The 27833-nt window shown below is 34.9% G+C and overlaps 7 protein-coding genes and 1 non-coding gene across 13 annotated transcripts; 4 read left to right on the forward strand and 4 right to left on the reverse strand.

Moving 5' to 3' along the window:
• The first annotated feature begins 1826 nt into the window (after window positions 1–1826).
• LOC108822447 (uncharacterized) lies at window positions 1827–5406 on the forward strand. 4 transcript variants are annotated; one of them, XM_056991809.1, is made up of 14 exons: window positions 1827–2078; window positions 2356–2455; window positions 2568–2696; window positions 2827–2906; window positions 3041–3199; window positions 3270–3345; window positions 3428–3636; window positions 3722–3929; window positions 4038–4132; window positions 4231–4277; window positions 4378–4576; window positions 4682–4841; window positions 4948–5084; window positions 5173–5406. In XM_056991809.1, exons 2-14 carry the CDS (start codon window positions 2416–2418, stop codon window positions 5311–5313), a joined length of 1680 nt encoding a protein of 559 aa, XP_056847789.1. In that variant the 5' UTR covers window positions 1827–2078; window positions 2356–2415; the 3' UTR covers window positions 5314–5406. The 4 variants fall into 4 exon arrangements, with proteins under 4 accessions (XP_056847789.1, XP_018451027.2, XP_056847788.1 ...); XM_018595525.2 differs by having other exon boundaries at window positions 1828–2078; window positions 2568–2732; window positions 2993–3199; XM_056991808.1 differs by having other exon boundaries at window positions 1828–2078; window positions 2568–2732.
• Window positions 5407–6451: 1045 nt separating this feature from the next.
• LOC130499255 (phosphatidylinositol/phosphatidylcholine transfer protein SFH6) lies at window positions 6452–9758 on the forward strand. Of its 2 annotated transcripts, none has more exons than XM_056993327.1 (9): window positions 6452–6710; window positions 7138–7991; window positions 8065–8114; window positions 8193–8292; window positions 8396–8611; window positions 8721–8859; window positions 8935–9287; window positions 9387–9461; window positions 9551–9758. In XM_056993327.1, the coding sequence occupies exons 1-9, from the start codon at window positions 6677–6679 to the stop codon at window positions 9584–9586; spliced, it is 1857 nt and encodes a 618-aa protein (XP_056849307.1). In that variant the 5' UTR covers window positions 6452–6676; the 3' UTR covers window positions 9587–9758. The 2 variants fall into 2 exon arrangements, with proteins under 2 accessions (XP_056849307.1, XP_056849308.1); XM_056993328.1 differs by having other exon boundaries at window positions 9554–9758.
• Window positions 9759–9916: 158 nt separating this feature from the next.
• On the reverse strand, window positions 9917–16324 carry LOC108822832 (phosphatidylinositol/phosphatidylcholine transfer protein SFH2-like). Its single transcript, XM_018596015.2, is given in 17 exon segments — window positions 9917–10162; window positions 10252–10326; window positions 10402–10727; window positions 10811–10964; window positions 11061–11150; window positions 11283–11382; window positions 11475–11524; window positions 11638–11739; window positions 11836–11913; window positions 12016–12282; window positions 12361–12446; window positions 12449–12733; window positions 14902–15111; window positions 15182–15275; window positions 15364–15589; window positions 15685–15742; window positions 15861–16324. Coding segments are annotated over 15 exon segments (1971 nt in total). The 5' UTR covers window positions 15403–15589; window positions 15685–15742; window positions 15861–16324; the 3' UTR covers window positions 9917–10147.
• Window positions 16325–16400: 76 nt separating this feature from the next.
• LOC108822833 (uncharacterized) lies at window positions 16401–17662 on the reverse strand. Its single transcript, XM_018596016.2, has one exon. The coding sequence runs from the start codon at window positions 17445–17447 to the stop codon at window positions 16659–16661; it is 789 nt and encodes a 262-aa protein (XP_018451518.1). The 5' UTR covers window positions 17448–17662; the 3' UTR covers window positions 16401–16658.
• A 1782-nt stretch (window positions 17663–19444) lies between these two features.
• Window positions 19445–19528, reverse strand: TRNAY-GUA (transfer RNA tyrosine (anticodon GUA)). Its single transcript is given in 2 exon segments — window positions 19445–19480; window positions 19492–19528. It is a non-coding gene; the product is annotated as a tRNA-Tyr (tRNA).
• A 2633-nt stretch (window positions 19529–22161) lies between these two features.
• LOC108821960 (40S ribosomal protein S25-4) lies at window positions 22162–23214 on the forward strand. The gene is made up of 4 exons (XM_018594963.2): window positions 22162–22306; window positions 22402–22476; window positions 22713–22847; window positions 22945–23214. Exons 1-4 carry the CDS (start codon window positions 22304–22306, stop codon window positions 23056–23058), a joined length of 327 nt encoding a protein of 108 aa, XP_018450465.1. The 5' UTR covers window positions 22162–22303; the 3' UTR covers window positions 23059–23214.
• Window positions 23215–23889: 675 nt separating this feature from the next.
• Window positions 23890–25440, forward strand: LOC108822800 (protein RER1A). Of its 2 annotated transcripts, none has more exons than XM_018595964.2 (4): window positions 23890–24049; window positions 24418–24776; window positions 24862–25042; window positions 25154–25440. In XM_018595964.2, exons 2-4 carry the CDS (start codon window positions 24418–24420, stop codon window positions 25196–25198), a joined length of 585 nt encoding a protein of 194 aa, XP_018451466.1. In that variant the 5' UTR covers window positions 23890–24049; the 3' UTR covers window positions 25199–25440. The 2 variants fall into 2 exon arrangements, with proteins under 2 accessions (XP_018451466.1, XP_018451467.1); XM_018595965.2 differs by having other exon boundaries at window positions 23905–24049; window positions 24415–24776.
• A 155-nt stretch (window positions 25441–25595) lies between these two features.
• On the reverse strand, window positions 25596–27433 carry LOC108821953 (phenylcoumaran benzylic ether reductase 1). Its single transcript, XM_018594955.2, has 5 exons — window positions 27058–27433; window positions 26827–26961; window positions 26334–26571; window positions 26017–26220; window positions 25596–25924 (listed from the first exon to the last, which is right to left on the reverse strand). The coding sequence occupies exons 1-5, from the start codon at window positions 27238–27240 to the stop codon at window positions 25758–25760; spliced, it is 927 nt and encodes a 308-aa protein (XP_018450457.1). The 5' UTR covers window positions 27241–27433; the 3' UTR covers window positions 25596–25757.
• Window positions 27434–27833: the final 400 nt, after the last annotated feature.

Below are 27833 nucleotides of genomic sequence, written 5' to 3' on the forward strand. Positions count from 1 at the left end.
TCGTATGATTGTTATTAATTTGTTAAAGAAAATTTTAAAATTATTTATAGTTTCTTTTGAAGGGATTTTTGAATAAATAAAGAACAAAATGTAATTTATTTATATAAATATATATTTTGTATGATATTTTCTGTTTTGGTATATTTTAAACATTTTTCGCAAAATTTCTTGATATATAATTTAAAAAATATAGTATAACTATATAAGTGATTCACCTCATGAGTTATTATGTGTATTTAAGAGTGAAACACTATTATTAAATAAAAGAATTATTAAATTACAAAAGTATAAATATTTGTAAAATTCTTACTACCGTGTTTACGGGTCACAAACGCCTTTATAACACGACACAGAGCCGAAATACATAGTTTAAACAATAAACAAAAGTAGTAAAACTGAAATCATTAAATGTTAGTTTTCTAAGTTTGTAAATATTGTAAATTCATCATAATTATTTATCAAAAAGGTATATACATATTTATTCCTAAAATTTTGGAAGATTTTACTTGGGGATCTTCTCATTAAACCAAAGTCCAACACTTATCTCCACGAAAATAGAATAGAGATTAATAGCAACTCAGTTACCATTAATTAGTCCTAAATATTTTCATATAAATTTAAATCAAGCATTTTTTAACTAATTTATATAATTGTACATAAATTTTAGAAAGATTTGACGTGGGTATCTCCTCATTTAAATCAAGATCTCAAACTTGATCCCCACGAATTAGAATAAAGTTTAATAACTACTAAATTGCCATATCTTTATAGTTCATAATTATTTCTAAATATTCTCACATATATTATTGTTTAAATCGTACGAAATCTTAGCATTTAATCTTAATAAAATCATTTTCCAAAACAACCTTGCTCGCTTTATATATATACACCTCTTACGCTTACACATACATTCAGACTTCACAAAAAGAAAACGATGGAAAACAATCAAAATTATGTCGACGTTCACAAAGTGAAACCACATAAAGATGCTTGGAAAGTGCACATGAAGCTACTCCATTGATGGACATCGAACACAAGTTTTGGAGAAGAAACTCTAGAATGTGTTCTTGCTGATGAAATAGTAAGTCATCACCTTACTAAATTGTCAAGATATGTTTTATATGTTCGTACAATTTTGATCATTGTTAATTTCGTGTGTTTAGGGTGGCAAAATACACGCAAGTTGCAAAACAAATCTGATGTTTTGTCTGAAACGAAATCTCCTAATTGGTGAAGGGAGATTCGTTGAACACTTCAAGGTTGTTGCTTCTGGTGATACAATTACGAAATACAAAGTTTAAATAATAAACAATAAGCAATACAATTTCGTTCAACCAATTTAAAGTTCTGAAATGTTTATATATATCATAAAAACAAAAACTAGCCCAATGTGGATGCGCGAATCAGCCTCTAATATTATTTATCATAATAAACTAAAGTAGTAAAGATTGTACCCATTAACCTTTTGTTTCTCAAGATTTTATATATATATCATAAAAATAAAGACCCGCCCAGTTGAGCGGGTTAAGATCTAGTATTTTTTTAAAAATGAAATATAACCATGTCTGTCACAGTCTCAGTATCTTACAGGATACGCGACATGGAATTTTGTGAAGCCAACACGGAAGTAAAAGATTCACCGAAGAAAGGGAATATAAAGCCGAAACCATCTCTTCACGTTATACAGTATTTAGGAATGATTTGGGCCCTTAGGTTACAAAATCTTGAACAACTGAATCACTCACTATTTAAGCCCAGCAAGCGGCCCACTACGGGCTCAAATTAATAACAGAATAAGTATTTAAGGGGATTTGTGAGGTGATGAAGAATCGAACCCTAGCACTAGGTCAAAATTCAACTCTGAAGAAAGCAATCAATGACCACTAGCCCGCACGATCTTTTATAGCAGTCAATTATTTTTATCTAACCTAGCCTATATTAGACGCAGACCATTCACGGCCAATCCTCGCTCTCTCTCACTCCATCGTCGAAGCCAGTGTTCCGACTCCGAGTAGCGTAAACCCCAGCGACTGCATCAATGGTCTAGATTCAACTGGATCATCTCGTGGTTTTATCAGGTATCGCTAGTTTCTGATTCTCCGCTAAAAAAGTTTCAGTTTTTGTTCACTCGTTAAAGAGTTGCTTTGATTGATTTATATGCTTGCGACCGTTTTACAGAGACTTGAAATTAGAATCTAATTTTTTCAATGGTAACATGAATTTTCTATAGAATTATGTTCTAATTTCAAAGCTTTGTTTAAGTCACATTGTTTCTTTGTTGATGTTCTGAATATCTAATTGAGATAAAACAACATTCTTCTTGATTTGCTTATGTGTTTGTGTATTGTATTGAAGAGGGAGGTGACACTTTGTTGAGAGGGTGAATATTTTGTAAGAAGACAAAATCAACATCAAATGGATTTAGACTTCGATGATGAACCTGCTGCACCTGCAGGTATAGTTGGGATTATTATTATTTTTCTCTCTTCACTTTTGATTAGTTTCTTTACTTTTAATTTGATGGATGATTTGGCTGAGAACAACATATGAATTTTGGATTTTAATAGCTAGGGCTGGTGCAAGGTTTAAGCCGAAAGGGAGACCACAACCCAAGAAGAAGCAAGTCTCTGTCTCAACCTCACAACAGACAACAACACTCTCTTCTGATGCTGCCAAGGAGACACTCTCCACACAAAGTAAAGATGCATCATCATCATCAACTTATCCCAGCAGTTTTGTTTCTTCCCTCTACTAACTTGTGTTGTTTATATGTTGTTCCCAAGATGATAAGTATTTTAAGATGTGTGATTCTGTTTTTTTTTGCAGATGTATCAACTTCTGAGACTATTGTTATCCCTGATGGTGGAACCATTAGCCAATCCACCATGGGAACTATATCTAAAGAAGTAAAGTGTTTTCTTTTTCTTCTTTCTACTTTTTGAAATACTTTTTTAGTGTATGCCAATGGAAAGCTTCGTTTGTTTCTTTTCAGAACTTAGATGAATTCTCAGGAGTTTCTGTTCTTCGTGCTTGTACTAAGGTAAATTCGGAGGGAAAAAGATGCGAGGATGGCACAGAGGCGGCGGCACCTGCATGTCCTGATGACCCTAGAAGACAAGATTCTGCAACGTTTGGAGATTTTGTTACTCATGAAACGGATGAAGTTATTAATGCTGAAACTCAAAGGATGCAAACAGGGGTATGTGTGGATGCTCTCTTTCACTTTCTTTTACTTTAAATATAAAACTGATTTTGCAATGTTGAGACAGGAAGAAGGAGAAGAATGTCATTGGAACATGGAAACTCTTGATATTGTACAAGAGGAAGGCATCACCAGTACTTATGGTAATCTTTAAGCACTGAATACTTGCATCCGTATGCTTAAATATATCTAGTAACTGAATTTATAATGGTGTACTTGTGTTAGAGCAACATACTGGAAAGTTCCAACCAAAGCCTAGATTGCTCGACACTGTGATTGAAGAAGAACCAGAGTCTCATTACTCTGTTGATGATACAATGGATACAGCTAACCAGTCTGAGTTTATGGTCAATGAGGAATCAAGAAACACTAATTCTACATCTCATGGAGATCATCAAGAAGAACATAATATTCCTGAAGTCCCAAGAGAAACGGTAAGAATATTTTGCTCTTCTTACTGTGTTAAGTTATATGTATATTTTTTTTATTGGTTCTGGTTTTAAATTTTTTGATCATCAGGCTCCTGGCGTATTGGAACAAGAACATCCTGTTGTCCCACCTAGTAATAACGATTCTGTTATGGGAGAAGGAGAACCACAGTCTAATGAAGCGGAACCAAAGGGGAAAAAGAAGAGAGTTCGAAAGAAGAAAACCACTACTAGTGAAGAAGAACCTGAGAAGAAGAAGAAGTTCAAGCATTCAAGTCGTCGGCAGAAAAACAGAACATGTAAACTTAGCTGTTAACATAATGATTCTCTTCCATCAACTGAAACTTATCATCTTAGCATCTGACCAACTGTATTCATTTTCTTTTCTTTTTTTTTTGGTGGTTTAGTGGAGAAGGAGTTGCTTGAAACCCCGGATGATCAAATCCCAAAGCTGCCTATTAAAGATATGATTCGCCTTGTTCAATACAGAGAAAAGTTGGAGGTAAAAAGAACCACTCTTTATTTATTTATAGTTTCGTCTGAGCTGTGGCTGTATCTGTGTTGCTTGGATCCTAAGCTTTCCTTGATGTTAACATACAGAAAAAAGAAGCAAAGGGAGCTCCTGTTGTGCCGCCGACCCAAGAAAGGTACTAACACTATATTCATCTCAGAGAATATTGAAAGTAGGTGATGAATGATTATATCAGAATGTTTTTCTTTATCTAACGGACTTCGTGTTATGCGCAGTAATACACAGGCATCGGAATTTAACAATTATTATTCACAAGGCTTCGACGCAGAAGTGGAAGACGAGTTTGGTATGGAGGAGGGAGAAAATCAAGAAACTTACGTAGTTAAACCGGACTCACCGGTTAACTATCATTCGTACATGAACAAGACTCCCAGAACTCGATGGTCAAAACAAGATACACAACTCTTCTATGAGGTAAAAATAAACTTGACCACACTGATTGTTTTAAATGGCAAGATATTGTTTATTTGTTCATAATAATCACTATAAGATCTTTCTTTTTTTTTGTTTTTGGTTTAGGGAATTCAACAGTTTGGGAGCAATCTATTGATGGTGCAACGACTGTTTCGGTCTCCTGAAAGACCTAAAAGAACGCATCATCAAATCAAACTCAAATTCAAGTTGGAAGAACGCAAGAATCCATTGAAGCTTGATGATGCTTTATCAACTCGATCGAAAGGTGAGAGATCCTTTCTTTCTGTCTCTATATCTTACTCAATTTTTAGTTTCTAGGTTGAGTCATGGAAGAACTTAGCAAGTTTTGTGTGTTTTTCTTCTTCATGCAGATCTTTCTCTTTATCATAATGTGCTTAAGGACCTTGAGGAAGAAGCTGCGGCTAAAAAGGAAGGAGAAGAGGAGGAAGAGGAAGAAGGAGAAGAAGCTGGAGAAGAGGCAGAGACAACTACTGATGGTCCAGAGAATGTAAGCATTCGTTATATTTTTCTTCAAGTTGCCGCCAAAATCTGTTAATTAACTAAAGGTCAAACGATGTCGTTTTGTGTGTGTGTAGGAGGAACCGACGAAGACTGAGGAGACTGAGCGAGCTGGTGATGGAGTAACTGGAGTTAAGGAATCAGACGGTGGAGATGAATGTGACGATAACGAGGGAGATGATGATGATTTTTGGAATTCTTATAAAAGTGAAATGTAATGATTTTATAAACAGATCAGTCTTGCTCTCATACTAGAACACAATAATAATATTTAGTATTCTTTTCGATTTAGATCAAATTTTTTTATCAAAGTTTTTTTTAGCATATGAGAATACACGTCTAATGTAAAAAAAAATCATTATATAATTTCCATTTTTCGAATTTGAACATCTGACTTCTTAATTTTTTTTTAACAAACATCTGACTTCTTAATAAAAAGGCTGCCACGTGTTTTGTTGGGTATGAAAAAAATTGTTACTATAAGTTTATGCTTAATCCGTCACGTTTAGACAAGCAGTTGTATTAGTTAAGGAATATTTTGGGGGAAACCAATTAAAAATCCGACAACAAGTGGCCAAGGACTGTTGACTCATCGTGTACTGCTCCGTTTTGTCGGCGAAATTCTCACTGATATTTTTTCTTTAATTCTTTTGTAACATTGTATACAGTGTGCTTCCCTGATTACGACGTTACAGCCTACTGAAGGTAGACCTGTTAAAATTTTCACGTAAAGTCGTTAACGACCGCAGATCTTCGTCGGCTGGTGACAAAAAGCGAATCTCTTGTTCTACTGCTTCTTCACGCCTATATTTTTTTATTAATTTATAAGCACGCCCCAGTCTTATGCCAACATTTATTTTCAACCCACATACTAAAATTTCTGACAGAATTAACCACGGTTTCTACATTTAATGCCCCCAACCTACGGAACCTTCAACCAAATATGTTGTTGACTTGTTGTTGGGTGGTACATAATCTTCAAGCCATGCATATTATTCAGCCACAACTAATTTTTAAAGTAATAATTATTGAATTTATAATCTTAAAAATTGGAAGTCAGACAAAAAAAAATAAATGAAGAAAAGAATATATATTTTGAAACAAATATGATATACAATATTTTAGTTTCAAGATATTTAATTCAAATCCAAAGATAATTAACTAAATATCCAATTGAAGTATGGATTTGAAGATTTAATCCTTAATAAGAGAACAGGAAGGGGCAAAGAAAAGTATGGGGTTCACAATAGGAAGCGAGTGTAAATAACAGAGGTGTCAGGTCAATAAAAAATTAGATTTTTTTTTTATTTTCTTTTTCTAGAAAGAAATTAAAGAAACATAAAAGCAAAAAAGAAATAGTCCAGAGGGTTGGTCCGAATTATACTCTCCACTTTTACCTCTGAAATTTTGTTTTCCTTCTCTTTTTTTTTTTTGCGAAACTTGAGGGGTTTCTCTTAGTTAATGGGAGAGGAAGATTAGATTCGGCAAGATTAGGGTTGGTGGATTGATTCGTGGATCAGCCATTCGAGCCAGAGTTTGTTTTTTTGTTGCTTCTTCAGTTAGTGTAAAGGAATCTTTCAGATGTCAGGTCCTGTTGATCGATTCGCAATACCATGTAAGTGTGTGTAATCAGATCTGTCGATTTGCTTTTCACTAATGTAAATTCGTTTCTGGGTATTTAGGATTATGCTGCTTAAGAGCCTCAATTTTAAGAAAGTAGGTTGATTTCAGCTGTTTGTTGTTGTCGATTTGGTTTCTAGGGTTTCACTGATTAGGATCGAAATAATGTGATTTCGTTTCTGTGTATTTAGGCCTTTACTGTTTAGAAGCCTCAATTTTCATAAATTAGATTAATTTTAGCTGTTTGTTGTTGTCGATTTGCTTCCTAGAGTTTCACTGATTAGGATCGAATAAATGTAATTTCGTTTCTGGGTAATTAGTGTTATGCTGTTTACAAATCTCAGTTTCTAGAAATCAGCTGTTTGTTTGTTTTTTTGATGAAATTTAAAAAAAAAAAATTAAAAATCGATACTTTTGATCAGGTTTCGAGGGACTGTTAAGCAGCGACGAGAAGAAAGAGCGAAAGTCCGACTTCGAGATCTCAGAAGACGAGAGGAGGACGCGAATCGGCTCCTTGAAGAAGAAGGCCATCAACGCCTCCACCAAGTTCAAACACTCTCTCAAGAAGAAGAAGCGGCGCAAAAACGAAGGAGGAGGCCGAGTCAGCTCAGTCTCCATCGAAGACGTCCGCGACGTCGAGGAGCTTCAAGCCGTCGACGAGTTCAGACAATCTTTGGTCATGGAGGAGCTCCTCCCTTCCAAACACGACGACTACCACATGATGCTCCGGTTCTTGAAAGCGAGGAAGTTCGACGTGGAGAAAGCAAGAGCAATGTGGGCTGATATGATCCAGTGGAGGAAAGAGTTCGGCACCGACACGATCATCCACGACTTCGAGTTCGAGGAGATCGACGACGTCTTGAGATACTACCCGCACGGTTACCACAGCGTGGATAAAGAAGGGAGGCCCGTGTATATCGAGAGGCTCGGGAAAGTTGATCCCAACAAGCTGATGCAGGTCACGACGGTCGATAGGTACCTTAGGTATCACGTCAAGGAGTTCGAGAGGAGTTTTATGATCAAGTTCCCCGCATGCACGATCGCTGCCAAGAAGCATATCGACTCGAGCACGACGATTTTGGACGTGCAGGGAGTGGGGCTTAAGAATTTTAGCAAGTCTGCGAGGGAGCTTGTGACTCGGTTGCAGAAGATTGATGGAGATAACTATCCTGAGACTCTCCACCAGATGTTTATCATCAATGCGGGAGCCGGGTTCCGCATACTGTGGAGCACTCTCAAGACCTTCCTTGACCCAAAAACAACTTCTAAGATTCATGTAAGTTGTTAAACTACATTTTAAAGGAGGCTTCTGGTATTTAATCTTGAACTGTTTTGTATTGTGATGTTAGGTGCTTGGATACAAGTATCAGAGCAAATTGCTAGAGGTTATCGATTCCAGGTATGTAACTTTGATTCTTTTTTGTGTTTTTTTTTTTTTTGGTTACATTGTAATGTTATCTTTTCATTTTGGTTACAGCGAGTTGCCTGAGTTTTTGGGTGGTACATGTACTTGCGCTGATCAGGGAGGTTGTATGCTTTCTGATAAAGGGCCTTGGAAAAATCCTGATATTTTGAAGGTTACTTACTTGTTACACACTTCCAAGCTTTTCATATTAATCATATGTTTATTTATAATTTCAAGTTAATGAAACAAATGGGTTGTTATTATGACTTGTACAGATGGTTCTACACGGGGGAGCTCACCGAGCGAAGCAGGTGGTGAAAGTTCTGAACAGCGAGGGGAAAGTCATTGCGTATGCAAAGCCATCTTATCCATGGATAAAGGGAAGCGACACTTCGACAGCAGAATCAGGTTCTGAAGCTGAAGATGTCGTTGCGTCTCCAAAGGCGGTAAAGAGTTATTCTCATCTCCGCTTGACCCCTGTTCGCGAAGAGGTATTGATTTTTTTAAAAAGGCACTTTCTCTCTCTCTATCTTCTTCTTATGTAGTTTTTGTAGAGATTACTTTTGCTAGTTCTGTGGTTACTGAATCTTGCTATTGCAGGCAAAGGTTGGCGGCTCTGGTGAAACGAGCTTTGCCGGTAGTTTGGCAGGTTATGACGAGTATGTTCCAATGGTTGACAAAGCTGTTGACGCCACCTGGAAGGTTAAACCCACCACCATCAACAGGGTTCAATCCAAAGGTAACTTTCGTATGATTTTTAAGTGAAAAGAAAGGTTCCAGTTTTGGCATCAAACAATTGAGTTTCTTTTGGCAGGAGTTCTTGTTACTACAAATGTCCCAAAGGAGCATGAGAGTTTCAGTGCTCGTGTCTTTGTATTTTTCATGGCGATTGTGATGGCGATTCTCACATTCTTCCGCACACTATCAGACCGTGTTGTGACCAAGCAGCAGCTTCCTGCTCCGCCGCAAATAGAAGGAAACACTGCCGCTAGAGAGGAGGAAGCTGAGCTTCTGAATTCGGTGCTGAAGAAATTAACGGAACTTGAGGAGAAAATAGGAGCGCTGCAGGCAAAGCCGAATGAGATGCCTTCCGAGAAAGAAGAACTGCTTAACGCAGCTGTTTGCCGCGTAGACGCGCTTGAAGCCGAGCTCATAGCCACGAAAAAGGTAAAAAAATTGAATTACCCTATATACCATGTTCAAACGAAACTAGAACCTCCTCAAACGTGTTGTCTAAAAAACGGTTTCTTGTTTTGGGAGAGACAGGCTCTATATGAAGCTCTGATGAGGCAAGAAGAATTACTGGCTTACATTGATCGTCAAGAGTTTGCTCAGTCCCAGGTCGGTTCTTTTGAATGTTAATTCATTCATATTCTGTCTGTTATGGCAACCCCCCCTATTCTCATCATCAATTTGTTTTTTGTTTGTAGAAGAAGAAGAAGAGGAAGCACATGTTCTGTTTTTAAAAGAAGAAGCGTCTATATCTATGTATCTGCCTTCTCTTTTTCTCTCTTCCTTTGTAGATTTTCGTTTATAAAGATGAGGAACAGAAGAACAAGTGTTTCATTAAAAAAACAAAAACACGTTTTCGTCTCATTTTATGTTCGAATTAATTTAAAGAGAGGTGAGTTCTTTCTCTTTTATGATGATGATGATGACAAGTTGGTCTTTCTAAGTGTTAAAAACTGAAATGACCTGAACCAAACCAGAACAAACTTTTTTTGAGTTAATTCAGTAATATTTGTGTGGAACCAAACTAATCAAAAAACAAACTATTTGAAGTGAAGGCCTAATGATGAAGATGACAAGTTGGTTTTTATAAGTTTATTTTTTTTGAAAAAATATTATAAGTTTAACAAGAAAAAATATTATTAATTTTTAAAGAGAAACAATTACACAAAAAGGGAGATTGGAGTCTCTTTGAACAACAACAATGCAAATCAAGACTTCGTCATTATATATATATCTTCTCCAGTAATCCATTTTGTAGAAAACGGAAATGTAGTTTAGGAGGCTGAAGGAGTCTTTCAGAAAAAACAGAACTGAAAATTCAAAAGAAAAAAAGTAGATCATTATTTATAAAGCAATTAAAAGAGTATGTAATATTCTTAAGGTGTGATTAATATGTTACCTTTCTCTTCTTCTTCTTTTTCTTCTCGATGTAAGCCATTATCTCATGTTGCCTCGTCATCGTCTCGTCTAGCGCCTAAAAAACAGAGCAATTTTTACAAAACAGAACAAGAAAGTAATGAGGGGGAGAGAGAGAGAGCTTTCTTCACACCTTCTTGGTTTCAGACAACTGAAGCTCGAGCTGTTCAACACGACGAAGCGCAGCGTCAAGAACCTTCTCCCTCTCCATAGAAATAGCAGCCTGAGCAGCATCCATGGATTTGCATTTCTCCTCGAGATCCGTCATCTTCTTGACCATCGCCATATACTCCTGCGTCGGCATTACCGTCACTCCCTCCGGGTACACAACATACGCCGCTGTGAGCTTCCTCGGCGTGTTCTTGCTTAGCCTCATCACTCCCACTATCCCCATCAGCAACGCCATCACTCCACCGTATAAGTACCCTTTCCTCTCCACCACAGCCGGTTGCAACAAATCTAAAAAAATTTCAAAAGTTTCACCGGTTTAATCAAAGTTGTAACCGAAACCCGGTTTAAGCTAAACCGAAACACTTGAAAACCTTTAGGCTCGTCGGGAACAACAATATTCTTGGCCTTTTGAAGCTCTGTAGGATGATAAGCACCAATATCCACGGTCTTGTCGATGAACTTCTCATTCTCCTCCGCAGCAGAGTTCTTCTTGTAAGTCTCTTCTGGTTCGAATGGTTCGCGTTTCTACGAGTTATTTCAAAGAGGTTTTTATATATTAAAAAAAGGTTAGATACCGAAAATTATCAAACCATATCTGAGAAAAAATTTCAAAAAAAATACCTCTGTTACGTTCATAGAGACTGTAATGGTCTTTTCCTCGATCCCTGACAAGCTCTTCCTCGGGCATCTACCTTCACCGTTCTGAACCAACTGTTGTTTTATATTATATGATGAGTCAGAAGATGTATTGCAATATATTTAAAACGAATTAGTTTTTTTTTTTTAAACGAATAATTCATCTGTTTTTCGTTTTATAAAAATGTTTTGGTTCTCTAGAACTACCTTGAAGATGTCGGGGTCGTTCCATGGACCTTTGTCTGAACGCATACATCCACCTTTGTCTGCGCATGTGCACTTACCACCCAAGAACTCAGGCAGTTCACTAAAAACATACAATGAGTAGAATAGAGTTTCTTTAATTTGATAAAGCAAAAGTTTCAAAGGTCACATGTAAAAGAGTTATCAAGTTCTCACTTGGCGTCAATGATCTCCAGCAGTTTGCTTTGGTATTTGTTACCAAGAACCTGCCATTAATCAACATAAATAATTTGTTTTTATTTTTACTAATTTATAGAAGAAGAAGAAAACACAAAGTAGAGTCTTAAGAAATCATTCAAGTGGAAAAGGAAAGCTTTACATGAATCTTGGCGGTAGTTTTTGGGTCAAGGAAAGATTTCACTCCATTCCACACAAGCCTAAACCCATAACCAGCATTGATGATGAACATACGGTTCAGAGTCTACAATGAAAAATACAAACACAAAGAAGTCATGATTATGTATCAAAACCATTAGTCACTTCTAGAAGAAGAAGAAAAAAAGGCACAAAAATGAACCTCAGGGTAGTTATCGTTGTCGATTTTCTGAATACTCTGGAGAAGATCCTTTGCAGCTTTGTTGAAATTATTAAGCCCCTCAAATGAAAAAAAAACAATTATTCAAGAAACCACCTTACAGAGATTTATATATATATATATATATATATATATATATATAGCCTTATTTTAAGCACATACCACGCCTTGAACATCCAAGATCGTTGTGCTTTGATCAATGTGTCTCTTAGCAGCAATAGAACAAGCAGGGAACTTGACGTTGAAAGTCTTCTCAAACTCTTTCACGTGGTACTTCACGTACCTATCGATTGTGGTCACTTTCATCAGCTTCGTGGCATCAACTTGGCCTAGCCTCTCGATGTAGACAGGTCTTCCTTCCTTGTCAACACCATGATACCCTTGTGGATAATACTTAACCACTTCATCGATCTCTTGAAAATCAAAGTCCTTGAACAATAGAAAGATAGACACACTTTAGAGAAGAAAGACACAAAACGAGAGAGTAGAGAAAAGACAGGCGTTTACCTCCATGATGGTGTCTGCGCCATAGTCTTTCCTCCAGTTAAGCATATCGGACCACATTTGCTTGGCCTTTTCGATATCGAACTTCTTGCCCTCAAGAACCTAAGCATCATGTGATGATCATCGTGTTTCGAAGGAAGCAGCTCCTCTAATATAAGAGCTTGACGGAAAGCATCAACCTGTCGCAACTCCTCTGTATCGATTTCGTCGACGATTGAGACGCACCTCACACGGCTATGCCTTCGACCTCTCTTGGTCATTGAGTGCTTAAACTTGTTCGTCGCATTTATTGCCTTCTTCTTTAGAGAACAGAGCTTTGTCAATCTCTTGTCATCTTCTGAGATCTCAACCATTGTTTCAGTCATGACTAAAGTTCCTGTTGAATCAAATAGCAGTTTAATAAAAATAATATATATAAAACTCTGTTACGTTTTATTGGCTTACGATCAAACGGTGAAATGAAGGAAAAGAAACTCATTTAGCATATGTTACGTTCATCCCAAACATTACAAAAACAATCTTTCTAAGCTTATGAGGATTAATATAAACCAGTTGCACAAAAAAAAGAGGATTAATATAAACCAAAAACTATCTCACGTTTTGTGGTGATTAGAGACTGAAATCGAAGGAAAATATGTATTATATGTTTCGAAATTTGATTCAAGAAGCTTGAGATTCAAAAGGTTTAGATGAGAAAGAAGAACACATATAACTACTTCTACATATTTTTTTACCTGTAGATTACAAACAAAACTAAGAGGAGAAAAAAGAGAGGTATATATAACTCTATTCTTCTCACACCAAATTAAGAACGGCTCTAAAATTAATTCTCAGAGAACAAATGTTACAAATCTAGAGAAAGAGCATTAACACAGTTTTATCTGTTTCTTGAATCACTTTCATAAAAAAAATAGATTTTCTTTTTTTTTTCTCTGTAAACAGATTTTTTTTTTAGATTTAATCTTATATTAGAGAAACCATTTTTTGTAAGTAATAGTTTTATCCATAAATAAAAATACTAATGAAAAATTTCTTCTAAATCGGTTTTATATGCCAGTTGTGTAAAATTATTTGTTTCTTAATTAGAGTTATTTGTTTTGGGAAAGGAAGAAGAAAAACGGGGCCATAAATGGGGTTTTCTAAAAATCTAACAGTAATTAGGGAAATTGATTTGTATTTTCTGAAGTTTAATAGAAACATATCCTATCTTAACCTTATGAAACATCATCATGCATCTTTTTGTATTATTATTAACCAAAAAATATCTTTCTCAATTGATGTAAAAAAAATATCTTTCTCAAATTAGTTTTTTTTTCTTTATAATGTTTTCGTAAACACGTGAACATTAATTCGTATGAATCTTTTTCATTATTAACAGATCGATATTCTTCCAAAACTAGTATCTTAAGATCAACAACACATTAAATGGTACTATATCACTGCCAAAAATTATGACAAAAAACAAATAATTATTATTGGCCAGGCTTTTTCAGATGTAGTTTTAAAGTTAAAGGAATAATACTTGTTCTTTAAACGTAACAACAATATTAATCAGCATTAATGTAACGTGATAATAAGTTTCATCTTAATCCTGTAATTTAAGGAGCCTAGTGAATCATCATGTGGTGTGGTTAACTTTGTAGAGGTAGTAGTGTAGGACTGAACGAGCGTCCGCTTGACTTATCACTTTGAACTAGATCTTGACCCGCGCTTTAGAAGTGCGAAATATTTTACGATGAAAAATTTCACTAATAATTTAATAAATATTTTGGTAATTTTTAAAGAGTGTATATTTAAAATATTTTTGCATTTAAAGCAGTTTTTTTAAATTCAACCCGATTGTGATTATACCGGTTAATCCGGAGATCTGACAATTCTATTTTAGTTTTTAAATTATTCATATTAAAAAAATTACTAAAACCCGAGACTAACCGATTGAACTGATGGATGACCGATATGTAATCTAATTTGATTTAAATTGTAATTGTTTCATAATTTGTAATCTTATAATCCAAATTTTAAAGTTCATTATTTTGCAATTTATGAAAGTATGACGTTTCTACAAAATTTTAAAGAGAAAATGATAGATATAAAATAACTAAGATTAATTATTGTATTGTTTGGAAACATTGATAGTAGTATAAAAAGTATATTGTTTGGAAACATTGATAGTAGTATAAAGAAATAAGTATATTGTTTGGAAACATCGATAGTAGTATAAAGAAAATAACAATAGTGATTTAATGTAGGTTTAACTATAAAGTATAAAAGTGTATTTAATTTAAAAACTTACAAAATAAATATTAGGTCCAATAGAATGTTTCTGTTTTAATAAGATAGATTGACCACCCATACTCTCAACCTGTAAAAAACAAAAAATTCTCAAAAGCTTTCTTGAGAAACAAGCAAATACTTATATTATTTTTTCTCATGATGTTAACATAAATTGAAGCTATGTATATAGAGACTTTGATCAAACAATGAAATAAGAGAACTACAAAAATAAAAATAAACAAATACTTTTGGAATGAATGTTTCTTTTACCTGATTCAACCTCAGAGAGATCAAGAAACTCGTTTATTCTCTCAAGTGCTAAACCGGCAGACGATATCATTTCATTCAACAAACGTCTTTCCTCTTCATCAAGTTTTGTGATGGAAGAAAATCTCTCAGCCAGTCTGACAATCCTCAACAATGGTGATCTTATCTCACCAGGCATTCTGGCTAGCATCTTCTTTGCATTCATCATCTCCTCTTCAAAAAAAAAAAAAAAACAGTCAGTCTGATGAATCTTGATGCCTTCACTAATCACACTTCTCAAAACCTGTAATGTGAATGGTCTTCTTAAGTTCTGATTCCATTGCCTTTCTCACTGCAATATCTTCTCCAAGTTTTGCCATCTTTTCCCTCTTCCTTACCTGTCAGAAAATAAGAACTTTAGATAACTTTTTTGATAATCAACTTTAGATAACTTATCAACATTGTCTGTTTTTTTTTCAAACTCACCTGATCAGTTACTTCCATCCCAATGTAATTTATGCCCATTTTCTTGCCAGTTTTACTGTAAACAGCCTCAACAAAGATCAGAAACGTCTTTGAACCGAATAAATCAGTCTCAAATGTGATCTCTCTCTTTGAAGCTTTTCCCTTATCAAGAACCTCTCTCTTGAAGTCTTCAAACTCTTTAACCCCATTGCCATTGAAAATCTCAGTCTGTTTTCCCAAGAACGTCCTATCATAATGTAAAGAATAAAATGCTCAGATAACTAATGTTTTATGCAAGTAGATGATCATCAATCCAAGGAAAAATAAATATTTTGTCTCTACCTCCTCCTTCAAACCAAAAAACTGGTTGAATATGAACATTGTACCGTAAATCTTGATCCTGAAACCAGACATACATAAAATAAACAAGAATAATAGTATTAGAGAAAAAATCTACCACATCGGAAACCAGAAGAGATCATAGAGATGGGCTAATCCAGTTATCACCAATAATATACCTGATGTCCCATGAAAAAAGGTGAGTGCTCTAGTATGAAACTCGAGAACCCTTCACCTGTTTTGAGAGTCTCCATAATCTTCAAACACTCAACCAATCTCAGCTTGCTCTCTCTACTCTCCTCCAGTGATTTCTCCAAGCGTGACGCCTTCTTCTTCCAGTATTCGACCGTATCAACCTCTTTCTCTGATTCCTCCTTTTCAACCTCAGTCTTTCAGCTTCTTCTATTTCTCTGTTCAGATTCTTAAGCTCCTCTCTTAAAGACCTAAGTCGAGATGAATTTTGGTGAGTAGAATCCATGAGTTCATATAATCGATCCAAGTCTGCGATCATCGGGATAACCATAGTTGTTACTTCCTTTAGCAACGAAGTATACAAAACTTGAAGATGTAGAGATTAGTTAGGGAAAGTTATGAATAGTTATTAGTAGATCTGAAAATCATCTCATCTAGAGTGAAATAGAGTCAACGAATTGGAAACGAGCATTGGGAGACAAGACCTGGTTAAAACTTAAAACTAAACTATACTGAAGCATCTGACATATTAATATAAATTTTATTGAAGAAACTATATACTATAGCTAGTTGCAGAATGCTTCAAAATCCGAGTTGATACAACAAAATATTCAAATTTTGTTATATTTTACAAAGAAATACAACAGAAAAAGGAAAAACAAAAATTTATGCCAAGGATTTAAAAGATTTTCACCCTTTTATAACAAACACTCACATTATCATACGTGAATGGTATTTGCAAAAACTATTTTTTGTTATTTTAATATATTTTTGTTTTATCTAAGCTAAACCAAGCTAATCATATCATATTGATTCCTCCTCTGCCTGGCAATGAAAGACTCGATTTTGAACCGGAGTTCATCGTCAGAATCAAATCTTTCAGAAGAAGCATCCGTCTCTGATCTCCTCAATCTTCCACATGGACTCTTCTCCAAACCCTCCAGATTCTCTGACCTGCTTCGTTGGTAACTCTGACTTTGCATCTTCTCAGCCAAACTCTGTTTCTCCATCTTCTTCGCAGTTGTTTCCTGATGTTCAACTTTGCTTTGTTTCTCTCTCTGCACTGAAGTACTATGTTTTGTAGACTTCTCAGGCTTACTCCGTGTCTCTATCTTCTCAGGAATGCTGTATTTGGCTATGGTCTCAGTTATGCTCTCTGTCTCTTTCTCTGCTTCTCTCTGTTTTGCTCTGGCTTCTATTATGCTCTGTGTAGCCTTGTTCTCTGCTTCGCTCTGTTTTCCTCTGTTTCTCACCTCGTCGTAAAGGTCGAGGTCGTTGCTTTTGCAATTGGGGACAACTTCTTGATTCAAGAGAAGGCCAGATTTCGCGATTAGAGCGATGACTATGGCGTTTGCTATAACAAACGCAAGGTTACGGTTTGCTAGAATAGCCGCGGCGACACCAGAATCATGCAACGTGATAACGAGCTGATAGCATAGCTTAGCTGCCGTAACCAGGACAAGAGCTATCTCGATGGCCCGGTAAAACAGATCCAAGATTATCTGAGCACGAGACTTCTTCGCAAGCCTCTTTATCTTTCTTGATTTAGTTTTCTGAGAGTTGAAAGAATCCATTGGCGAGGAGAAGAACCGAACGAGCAAAAAAAACTTAAACAGAAGAAACTTAAGCAAAAGCTTTTTGCTGCTTAGGAAATCAGAACTCTATGAGAAGAAGAGACCAGGTGTGTTCTCAGTTTAGATTCATGTAAGGAAATTGAGAAGTTAATATAAGGAGAATGTGTTTTTCTCTTTGTCTTTTTTTTTTCTTTTACTTTGTTTCTTGAGAGAATTTTAGCTTTGATCCATGGGAGTATTTATATTGTGTGTGTCACTCAGTGTATTCTACTAGGTAACAAAACGCGGGTTGACCATACTCTAGTTTTTACGTTATTTACATGTTAAACGTGGTGGAAATTCTCTTGATAGGAGATTATTACTACACAAACACAAGTTCATAAGATGAAGTTTCTAAATTATGATAATCTTCTTTATTTTTGCGAAACTATAAGAAACTTATACGACATAAATTGAAATGCAAAATATAAGTTTTGAGAACTTTTTTCTGTGGGGGACTTTCCTTTGGCTTTGAGACTCCGTCTTTTAATTTCAAATAGAAAATTAAAATGTAATTTTACTTGTAATGATAAGGAGATTATATAGCCATAGGTAATAATTTAAGATATTGAGGTTTGTTCGAAAAATGTGGTTCTGTATTAATACAACAAGTCTGTAGCATGGTTTCTCATTAACTCTATAAAATACTATTGATCATGGAAACTGGAAAGTATGCAACTCCTAGAGATTTTGCTAGTCAAAGAGCCTTGTCTTGTATCGAATGATATTATTCTCTAAATAATGTTTATTTTATTCGTAATATGATTAAAGCTGTGTGGTTAAGAATATACAAGATATTATTGAAATCAATTTAATACCATGCATGATTGATTAGGACGATCACTTACGATAACTCCAGAAGAAAACAATATTCATGTAATAATATATGCATGCTTCATATGATAGACTAGTAAATTCATGCAATAATAGGCTGAAAACTATTAGATTAAGATCAGTATTTGTATTATTTCTGATTGAAAACAAAAAAAAAGAAGCATCGCACTATACTAGTGGCTTTGTCCACTTGTAATTAGTTTACTTAGTCAGTAAAGCAGTTAAGTGATATCGATATGTGAAATCTATTTGTAGAACATATTTGTAATGTATATAACTATTGTAATAGTAGTTTAGTAAAAAAACAACTATTGTAAAAGCAGTTAATTAGGATTTGAATGCAAAGCATGCCCAATATCATAAAATATCATAAAACAGAAATATAGTATAATATATATATATATATACACATATATTAGCGTGGACTTGTGTATATAGTATGGTTAATATGGATTTACTATCTGTTTGTCTCGATTGGGTTAACTTTTTATCTTCTAAAAAATATTAATATTTGTCTAGAACTACATTTCATTATATTTTGTGTAAGGAAATTGAGAATATATTACAATTACTTCTTCATTAAGAGATGGAGAAATGGCTTGTAGGTCAACAATCCTTTGTTGTTTTTTCTTTAGTGTCTCGTCCCTTTCTAACAAAAAGCATAAATAGTAACACAAGGTGTGGTCTCATGATTTCAAAATTCATTTTTCATTATTGGATACACTTTAACAAAAGTTTAAGTTTCTTTCTCAAAAAGTTAAAATGAGAATTCATTATTGGTGTGTCTTCGTTATTCATAACATCCACAAGTGAAACGTGTCTTCAGATTTTGATCCGGTCATTGTAACTTGTCCTTTTAATGTCATTAGAAACAAAACAAATTGATGAAATTACTTAGTTGTGTAACCATTAACATTTGTATTTGTTATGCTAGAAAAAACAATTTTAAGGGGAAAATCGAACACGAAGTAAGTTGAGTTAGTTTACTCATACACATCAACTTACTTCATTTTTCCATTTCTGAAAAATGTATAGGTTACATGCAACAATCCCACACGCGATCGCGCCAAGTACACATCTCAAACCTAAGTGTAAACTTTAAAAAATAATATAGGATAAAAAAATCCGACCTGCCGGAATCGAACCAGCGACCTAAAGATTACAGCAACTACTACAGTCTTCCGCTCTACCAACTGAGCTAAGGTCGGATTGATGACTTTTTGCCTATCTACGTTAATATATAAACGTCTTAGATACGTTCTGGAGAAAAGGAAGAAAATATATGAATATAACCAAAACATCTACTACATTGAAGGAATATAGCTGAATCCTTTGTAAGAAAGCAACATATGTTTTGTTGACGTAAATAAAAGGAAGGTAATTTTTTTTTTTGTAAAAGTAAGAGATGGAGGGTCTGCATAATTGCGGAGATTGAAGATGCTATTGTATTTTTATATCTTAAGATCATAATGACTGTTTGATGCTTGCTTGAGTTCAGTTATCAGAACTCGTGGACCTTCAAATAATTTCTTTGAGTTCAGCTTTTAGGAACTGCTTCGTGCTCTTAGAGAGACCACCCCTACCCCTAGAACAAACGTGTGACCAAGATCCTTGTCAAAGATTAGGATTTAGCAAACCTGATAGTCTAGACTTTGTAGTTGTAAAGATCATTCGATGATACCTGCTTTTTTATGGACCAATATATATTCCATGGCAAGATAATTTTTTTTTTTGTTGAGAAAGGGCTTTTAGACCAGATAAATTGATATTGCAAAACAAAGTTGAAAAACTTAACTCATCAGATTCTGTGAAGTGGCCGCAGTTTTAATAGAATACTAGATTTTGATCCGCCATTCCGAAAGGCGGGTATATTTTTATTTTAATTTCTTGAAAAAAATATTTATAAATTTGTGTTTAATAAAAATTTAATAGAATATATAATTTTTGGTAATTATATTAAATATGTCAAGTTGCATAACTATAAACTTATGACATATGTATTTCAGAAATTATTTTTAAACTTTATTGCTAAAGTTTACAAAATATTATATTTTATTATTAGTTAATTAACATAATTGGTGAAGAATATTCGTACCGAAAAAACCCATTTGAAATCGAGCTGAAATCTAAAGTCTCATACTCTATTAGATCTGGTTTATATACTCAAATGGTTCTTAAAGTATTATATCAGAAAACCAAATATTTTTTGAAAAATGTTTAAAAATAATTCTTAATATGTTTTTTAAGTATATGTATACATGTAAATCTATTCTATTAAGTTAGAAGCATGACCAATTGATAAATATTATGTCCAAAAAATAAAATCACCTTTAATAAATATTTTTAATTGAATAATTTATTTAAAATCCGTTAAAATAAAAGAATTTATATGAATATTTATTTTTAAAATCTATTTAAACCCGTTACCAAAAATACAATGGTGAATTTAATAGTGGACACGTCTAATATATGGCTGCAGATAAGAGCACAAATGATTAAAATTCATGTGAAATTTTTTTTTTGTAATTTAATTCATGTGGAAAGTTTACAAAAAAAATGTTGATAATACCAAACGGTTATTAAAAAGGAGTTGGAATTATAACTCGTGGCTTTTATTTCTGATAGTCCACTAAGTCAAAAGTAGTTATATATATACTTTACCACTCAAAATAGTTACATATACATAAATATTTTGGACATAATATTTATCAATTGATCATACTTTTAATTTAACAGAATAGATATTTTTAATCAAATAACCTATTTAAGATTCGTTAAACTAAATGAATTTATATGAATATTTATTTTTATTAAAAGTCCACTTAAACCATGTTAAAATAGTTTAATTTGGTTCTGTTAAGAAATTAGGATAATTTGTTTTAGAAACCCGTAAAATGGAGTATAATGATTTTAATTGAAAAATTAAAATACGTCATTCTACGTTAAGTATATTTATTTTAGTAACCCATAAAAATCACAATCAAGAAAACATAAATCATTACCTGATACACTATAAAAGTAAATGTTTTAAATATTTTATTTTTATTAAATAAATATATATAATGATTTTAATTATGACCATATTATATTAACTGAACTTTTTAAATTTACTTAAATCATATATATTGATCTCAGTTTTAAATTTGGTCGTTTCTTATAAGAAAATAAAAAACCATTAAAGCTAATGTTATATTATATATTTGATTACTTATATAACCAAAAATATGAACCAAAGAACTAAATATTATAAGCAGAAGAAATTGTTGTAGTGTTATGGGATGATAAATAATTAAATACATGAATCTCTGAAATTTTACGGTGGCCTTCTGAGTGGCCTTCTAACCATCAACTATTATATGTTATTTAAGCATATGTTAGTTATTAATTTTCACCGTTCAATAAATCTCGTAAGTGTCAGTTCCGAAATTGTTGGAACTAAAAGAGATAGTAGAAAATAATTATATTATTAATTGGTAATTACATAAATGGCAGTTTATATATTTAAAAACATTTATATTATTAGTTGTACATAACTTTTATCAATAGGTCATGCTGCAAAATTAATAGAATAGATACATGTGATGTGTGACTCAGTTGTAAGTTTTAAGCATCCTCACTATTTTGCATTGGACTGCAATTATAGATGACTTATTTTGTGGACCAATGCCTCTGCTTGCTTCTTCTCACAGTGAAACGAATGCTTCGTTTACTCTTTTTAAAAAAATCAAATTGCAAAACAAGACAAGATACACTGAAGATTTATGGGCTTTAAAAAAAAGATTTATGGGCTTTAGTTGAACCTAAAACATCATTATATGGGCTTTTATATTAACGGCCCATATACACATTAAGATGAAACCTCAGAAACCCTAGAGATTATAAGAGCAAACCCTAATTCGATCACTACCTTAGCCTCCTCCTCCTTCCTCATTTTAAAAAACCTCTAATTCGCCGTTCGATCCTCCGTCTCCGTCGAAGTCAACATGGTATATCTCTATGTTACCTCTCTCTGAATCTAAGCAGATCTATGTTTCTTCTTTCTGTAGTATGAATTGTTACAATTTCGTATTCCTTGTTACAGGCGCCAAAGAAGGACAAGGTTCCGCCACCATCATCAAAGCCGGCGAAATCCGGAGGTGGAAAGCAGAAGAAGAAGGTTCGTTTCCTCTCTCAATTCTGCTCATGATTATATGCTCACCTAGATATATTTTTCGGACAGAACTGAGGTTTTAATAGAATGTGTAATAGATGTAGATCTGTCTGAAACTGTGAGATCTAAGTTTAGCTCTTAACAATCTGAAGACTTGTTTTCGATTGGTATCCTTGTTGTTTATTGGCATTGGATTTGTTTCATTTTGCTTAATAAGTTATTGCTTTTGAAAAAAAAAACAGAAGTGGAGCAAGGGAAAGCAAAAGGAGAAGGTGAACAACATGGTGTTGTTTGATCAGGCTACTTACGACAAGCTTCTCACTGAAGCTCCCAAGTTCAAGCTCATCACTCCTTCCATTCTCTCCGACCGTATGAGGGTATAATACATTTACTTCATTTCTCAAAATTAAATTAGTTTATTACTATGTTATTACTCTTGTGATCCGTATTGAATAAAATGTTGTAAATTTACAGATTAACGGGTCTCTAGCAAGGAGAGCGATTAGGGAGCTAATGGCGAAGGGTGTGATCAGGATGGTCGCTGCTCATTCGAGCCAGCAGATCTACACTCGCGCCACCAACACCTAAGAAATGTTTTTGGTTTTTGATCCGGCTTTGCCGTGGACTTGTTTTTATTATCTCCTTTGTTTGGTTCTTCAGTAACTCGTTTAGAATCTTGTTTTGAGATATTTTGAGCACTGCATTGCGACTCTATTAAATTAAATCCGACCATTGGCGTTTTTAGTTCTGCTTCACAATTTCTATAACGCCATATCTAACTGGTCTCCGTTCTCCGTTTTTGCTGTGCATCATTAACTCAAGTCGGGACTCGTCCTGATTTGGGATTCGACTTGCATGTAAACCCAACTTATAAACAAAACAACGTATAATTCGGGACTCGTCATGATTTGGAATTGGACTTGCATGTAAACCAAACTTATAAACAAAACAACGTCTAAGCTTTGCAATGAGTGATCGTTCGGTCATCACTGCAAACTAGTGTCAGATTTATATAGCTATCGGCTTATTTAACTGCAAGTGTTAAAAGTTAAAACTGACTTATTTAACTAGAGCTCTTTTTGAAGATCACGGACAGTCGTTCTTCAAGTGGATCGTCTTGTTTCACAACTCAACTGGGCTTCTTATGGGCTTCTCTTAAATGCTCTATTAACTTCATATCTGTATCACTTTCTCTTATTAACTGGGCTGTGTCCCTGCAACTAAGGCCTCTTAAGGTTGTAAATTTTGCAGTTTAAATAGAAAGGCAGTGTTACAAAAAAAAAAGTTCAGTATAGGATGGGTTAAATCGAAGTTAATTACTTGTGTCGGTGGTTCTAGCGTAAATAGACAAAGGGTTAAACTGATATAGATAAAAAGTTTGGGTCAAATCAGATAAGAGTAAACATTTACCGGCGCATTCTTACGTAAATCATATATAAAGAGAGACCCAACAAAAGAAATAAAAAAAAAAGGAAAAATTAAAACGCGGATCAAAATCCATTTGCTTTCATTTCGCGTTTTGTTGCGTCTTTCGTCAGATCTGCTCCATTTCTGGATAAGCATCTCTCATCTTCTTCCCGTAAGTGCTCTCTTTCTTCCTCAGAAGCTTCCAATTAATCTGTGATGTGCGATCTGTTGCTATTCTTATCATAGATTTCACTGATTGAGCTTCCAGATCTGAAAATCGAGCGATTCGCTTTGGTTTAGTGAGTAGATTTGACGATGATGGAGGATAGTTTAGGTTTTGATTCTTTTGAGATCGATTAGCTAAGAGATAGATTGAGATACGATTTCGATCAGATCCTCGTTGAAAAGCTTTGTTATGTGTTGTTGTTGATAAGTCGCAGAGATGATGATAAAAAGCCGTTACGAATTGGTTTTGATGCTGTGACTGTGAGTTAATTAATTTTTACTGTTTTTTTTTGTTGTTTAATCAAACATAAGCAGATGGACGGCGGCGGAGGAGGTGATAGTGGTTCAGTGGCGACCCCGGTTCAACAGAAAGCACACGAGGCGTGGAGAATCTACCAGCATTACCTCGACAAGACCACGCCTCACGCTACTTACAGGTGGATCGGGACTCTCGTCGTGGCCCTCGCCTACTGTCTGAGGGTTTACTACATCCAGGGATTCTACATCATCGCTTACGGTCTCGGGATCTACCTCTTGAATCTCCTCATCGGGTTCTTGTCCCCTCTCGTTGATCCCGAGGCTGCTGGTGGGGGATCTGATGGACCTTCGCTTCCTACTAGAGGCTCTGATGAGTTCAAGCCTTTCATCCGCCGTCTCCCTGAGTTCAAGTTCTGGTAAAAATGGTCTTGTCCAAATCCTGATAATGGTTAGTAGTTATAGAGTCACTAATACGCTTTCTTGAAATCTTGATTGTTTCAGGTATTCGATGACAAAGGCGTTCTGCATTGCGTTTGTGATGACGTTCTTCTCGGTGTTTGACGTGCCTGTGTTCTGGCCTATCCTGCTTTGCTATTGGATCGTTCTCTTTGTTCTCACCATGAGACGCCAGATCTCCCACATGATCAAGTACAAGTACATCCCTTTCAGCTTCGGCAAACAGGTAAATTACTTTTTGGTTAAAATTTGCATTCGTTTTGGGTTTACTGCTGAGATTAGTTAGGGTAATTGCATAACTAACTAATGGACGGCTTTCCTTGGTTTTGTGTGGCAGAAATATGGTGGACGAAGCGCCAGCGGCCCACGTAATGCGGACTGAACTGACCAACTTTTATGATGAATGTTGGCCATTGCAAAACAACAAAACATTTGTTTTTTTTTTTTTAGAAAATCATTTTGGACTATTTTTACATTTGACAAAAGTTATGCAGCTACAAGGGAAGGATTTAGAGGAAAAAACAAACGAAAGATGGAATTAAAATTTGTTTTAGCTTAGCAGTAATATTGTTCGTTGCAATAGTGTCACCTTCTATAGTTATATGATTTGTTCTGTTGCTCTTATACCTTTCAAAAATTTTAAGAACACTTTCCAAAACTTGACTACTACGTTTGCTATACTTCCTCTTCCAATTGGCAGTGTTTGTATAGCGCATGCAAGACACTGACACCAATTGTGGACTGAACTTTCCTTCAGTTGGTGTGTTTCAGTCACAAAATATACAACAGAAATTTATTACATTCAAAACGGCGCATAATAAGACAAGTAGTTCAGTTTCATTGATTCATCATACTGGTGAAGCAGAAAGGTAATATTTTACCCAAAATTATTCAGAAATATAAGTGTCAGGGAGTGACTTTAGTTAGAAGCTGGTCCTCCTTTAGACGTAGTTGTCGAGGATTTCATCAACAGTAGTGTATTTGACATCAGGGTAAAGCTCAGAAGCTTCTACACCAAAGGAAGGTTCTATTTCGAAGTTTGTTTGTCCTCCTTTCACGAATACGCAATGACAAAGTGATAGCAACACGTTCAGTGGAGGCGATGCTTCTGCCAGAAAACAAAAACAAAAAAAAACATTCAGATAACCAAAATTGGAGGAAGAAGAAGAAGAAGAAGAAGAAAAGTTTCAGGATCAAAACCTGTTATCTGTTTAAGGATTTGTTCTTCTGGAACGTGGATTCTTTCTAGTGTTTTCCCAATCTTTTTCTCCCAAAGGGAGACAAGGTCGTTGAACGAGTAAGTGTTCATGGGTGGCCTAACGTATAAAATCTTGTTTAAGGTTCTTGGATCATCTACGGCCTTGATTGTGTAAGTCCCTATGTCTTCCTCCGTGTTGAACACAGCTGCAAATTAAACACACAAGTAAAAAGAAGGGTAAAAAGACAAGAAATAACAAAGACCTCTAAGTTATTGAGTTGCATTGGCGAAAACTAATGTGGGTCACTCTCATTCTTACCTTTGGGGGTACCATCACCCATAATGATGACTTTGTCACGTGGAGGAGAAGTAGCACCAGGCTGTGCCAAAGTAGGGAGGAAGTAGCCAGCAAAGAAGTTGCAAGAGACAATAGTGTATGGTATCCCTGCTTCCTCAATTCTCCTGCGGAACATTGCCTTTGTAGTATAGGCTGTTTTGGCAGGTTCAACACTCTCAGCACGGTCCACATCATTTCCAAACTCCGACGGAAAGAATCTCTGATGGTGTGCAATATCAGCAAGACGAAACCCCCAAACCAATATAAAGACAAAACTATTGAATGCATTTTTATTAAATAATAATGGTAAACTGTATAAAAATTATTTAATTGGATTTTGATTGGATATAAATTGTGAGAAATAGGTAATCACAATTTTTTTTTTTGTTAATCACAAATATTTTTATAATTAAAATTTAAAATATTTTCTGCAACAAGTCCAAAACATATATATGTTTTGTGTGTTGGTGTTTACCTTAACGTTACCAGCTTCTTTAATGGCAGAGAGGATCTTGTCTTGTTGACCCAAGAGAGAGTGTCCAACGGTGGATATCACCACATCAGCTTGCTTGATCGAATTCACGAGACTCGTATGATCGTTAAGATCTCCCTATTCAAGCAACACATGTAATGAATATGAAAAAAAACTCTTAATTAAACTACCATGGCATATATCAAAGAAGAGAAGGCGTTAAGAGATACGAACGAGTAGAAAGCGAACGCCGAGGTTCTTGAAATTGTCGATGGTGGTGGATCGCGAGGGGCTTGTGAGGGTGGAGTTTCGAACGAGAACAAGGGTTGTGTGTCCAGATCTCGCGCTCGCTTCCACTATATATTTCCCGATGTAACCTGTTCCTCCGATGAACAGGATGCTACTCTTATTCGCCATTTATTTAAAATGAAAAAAAAAACTCGAATTGATTCTAAACACAGTGGTGCAGCAGCTGAAGGAGATTGATCCTAAGTTCAAGGCATTTTAACGCCGTTGCTCTTTCATTTGTAATAAAAATAGGCTTCTTGAAATTACGATGATACCCCTGTTGTCAACACCTCTAGCTAACTTTTTATAGTCAGAATTTGCGGTTCGGTTGGTTGGTGGAACTGGATGCTATACGGAGACCAACCGACAAAAAAAAAAGGAGGTTAAGTGGTGGTGTTGCCGTCGCTGGTCTTTCGGAGGAGAGATGTGATAGTGGGCTGTTGATCATGGTACCATTAGCTGTAATTAAAGTTTTTTTATTGGGCTCTTGTGAAGGCCCAATTAGTTTTTGAGTCATCCCTTGATAGTACAAAACGCAATGTTTACTGCAACACTTGTTCACCAAGGATCATGTTGAGCGTGTTCTCCTCACATTCATCGGTGTTATTGGCCCATCTGTTTGCTCATCAAATGTTAAATTAACTACCTTTTGGAAAAGTTGAAAATATATTATTCCCTTCAAATAATTAAAGATACCTTTCACGACCAAAAAGAAAGTGGTA

This window comes from Raphanus sativus, chromosome 8 (genome assembly GCF_000801105.2).
Source record: "Raphanus sativus cultivar WK10039 chromosome 8, ASM80110v3, whole genome shotgun sequence".
Taxonomy (NCBI): Eukaryota; Viridiplantae; Streptophyta; class Magnoliopsida; order Brassicales; family Brassicaceae; genus Raphanus; species Raphanus sativus.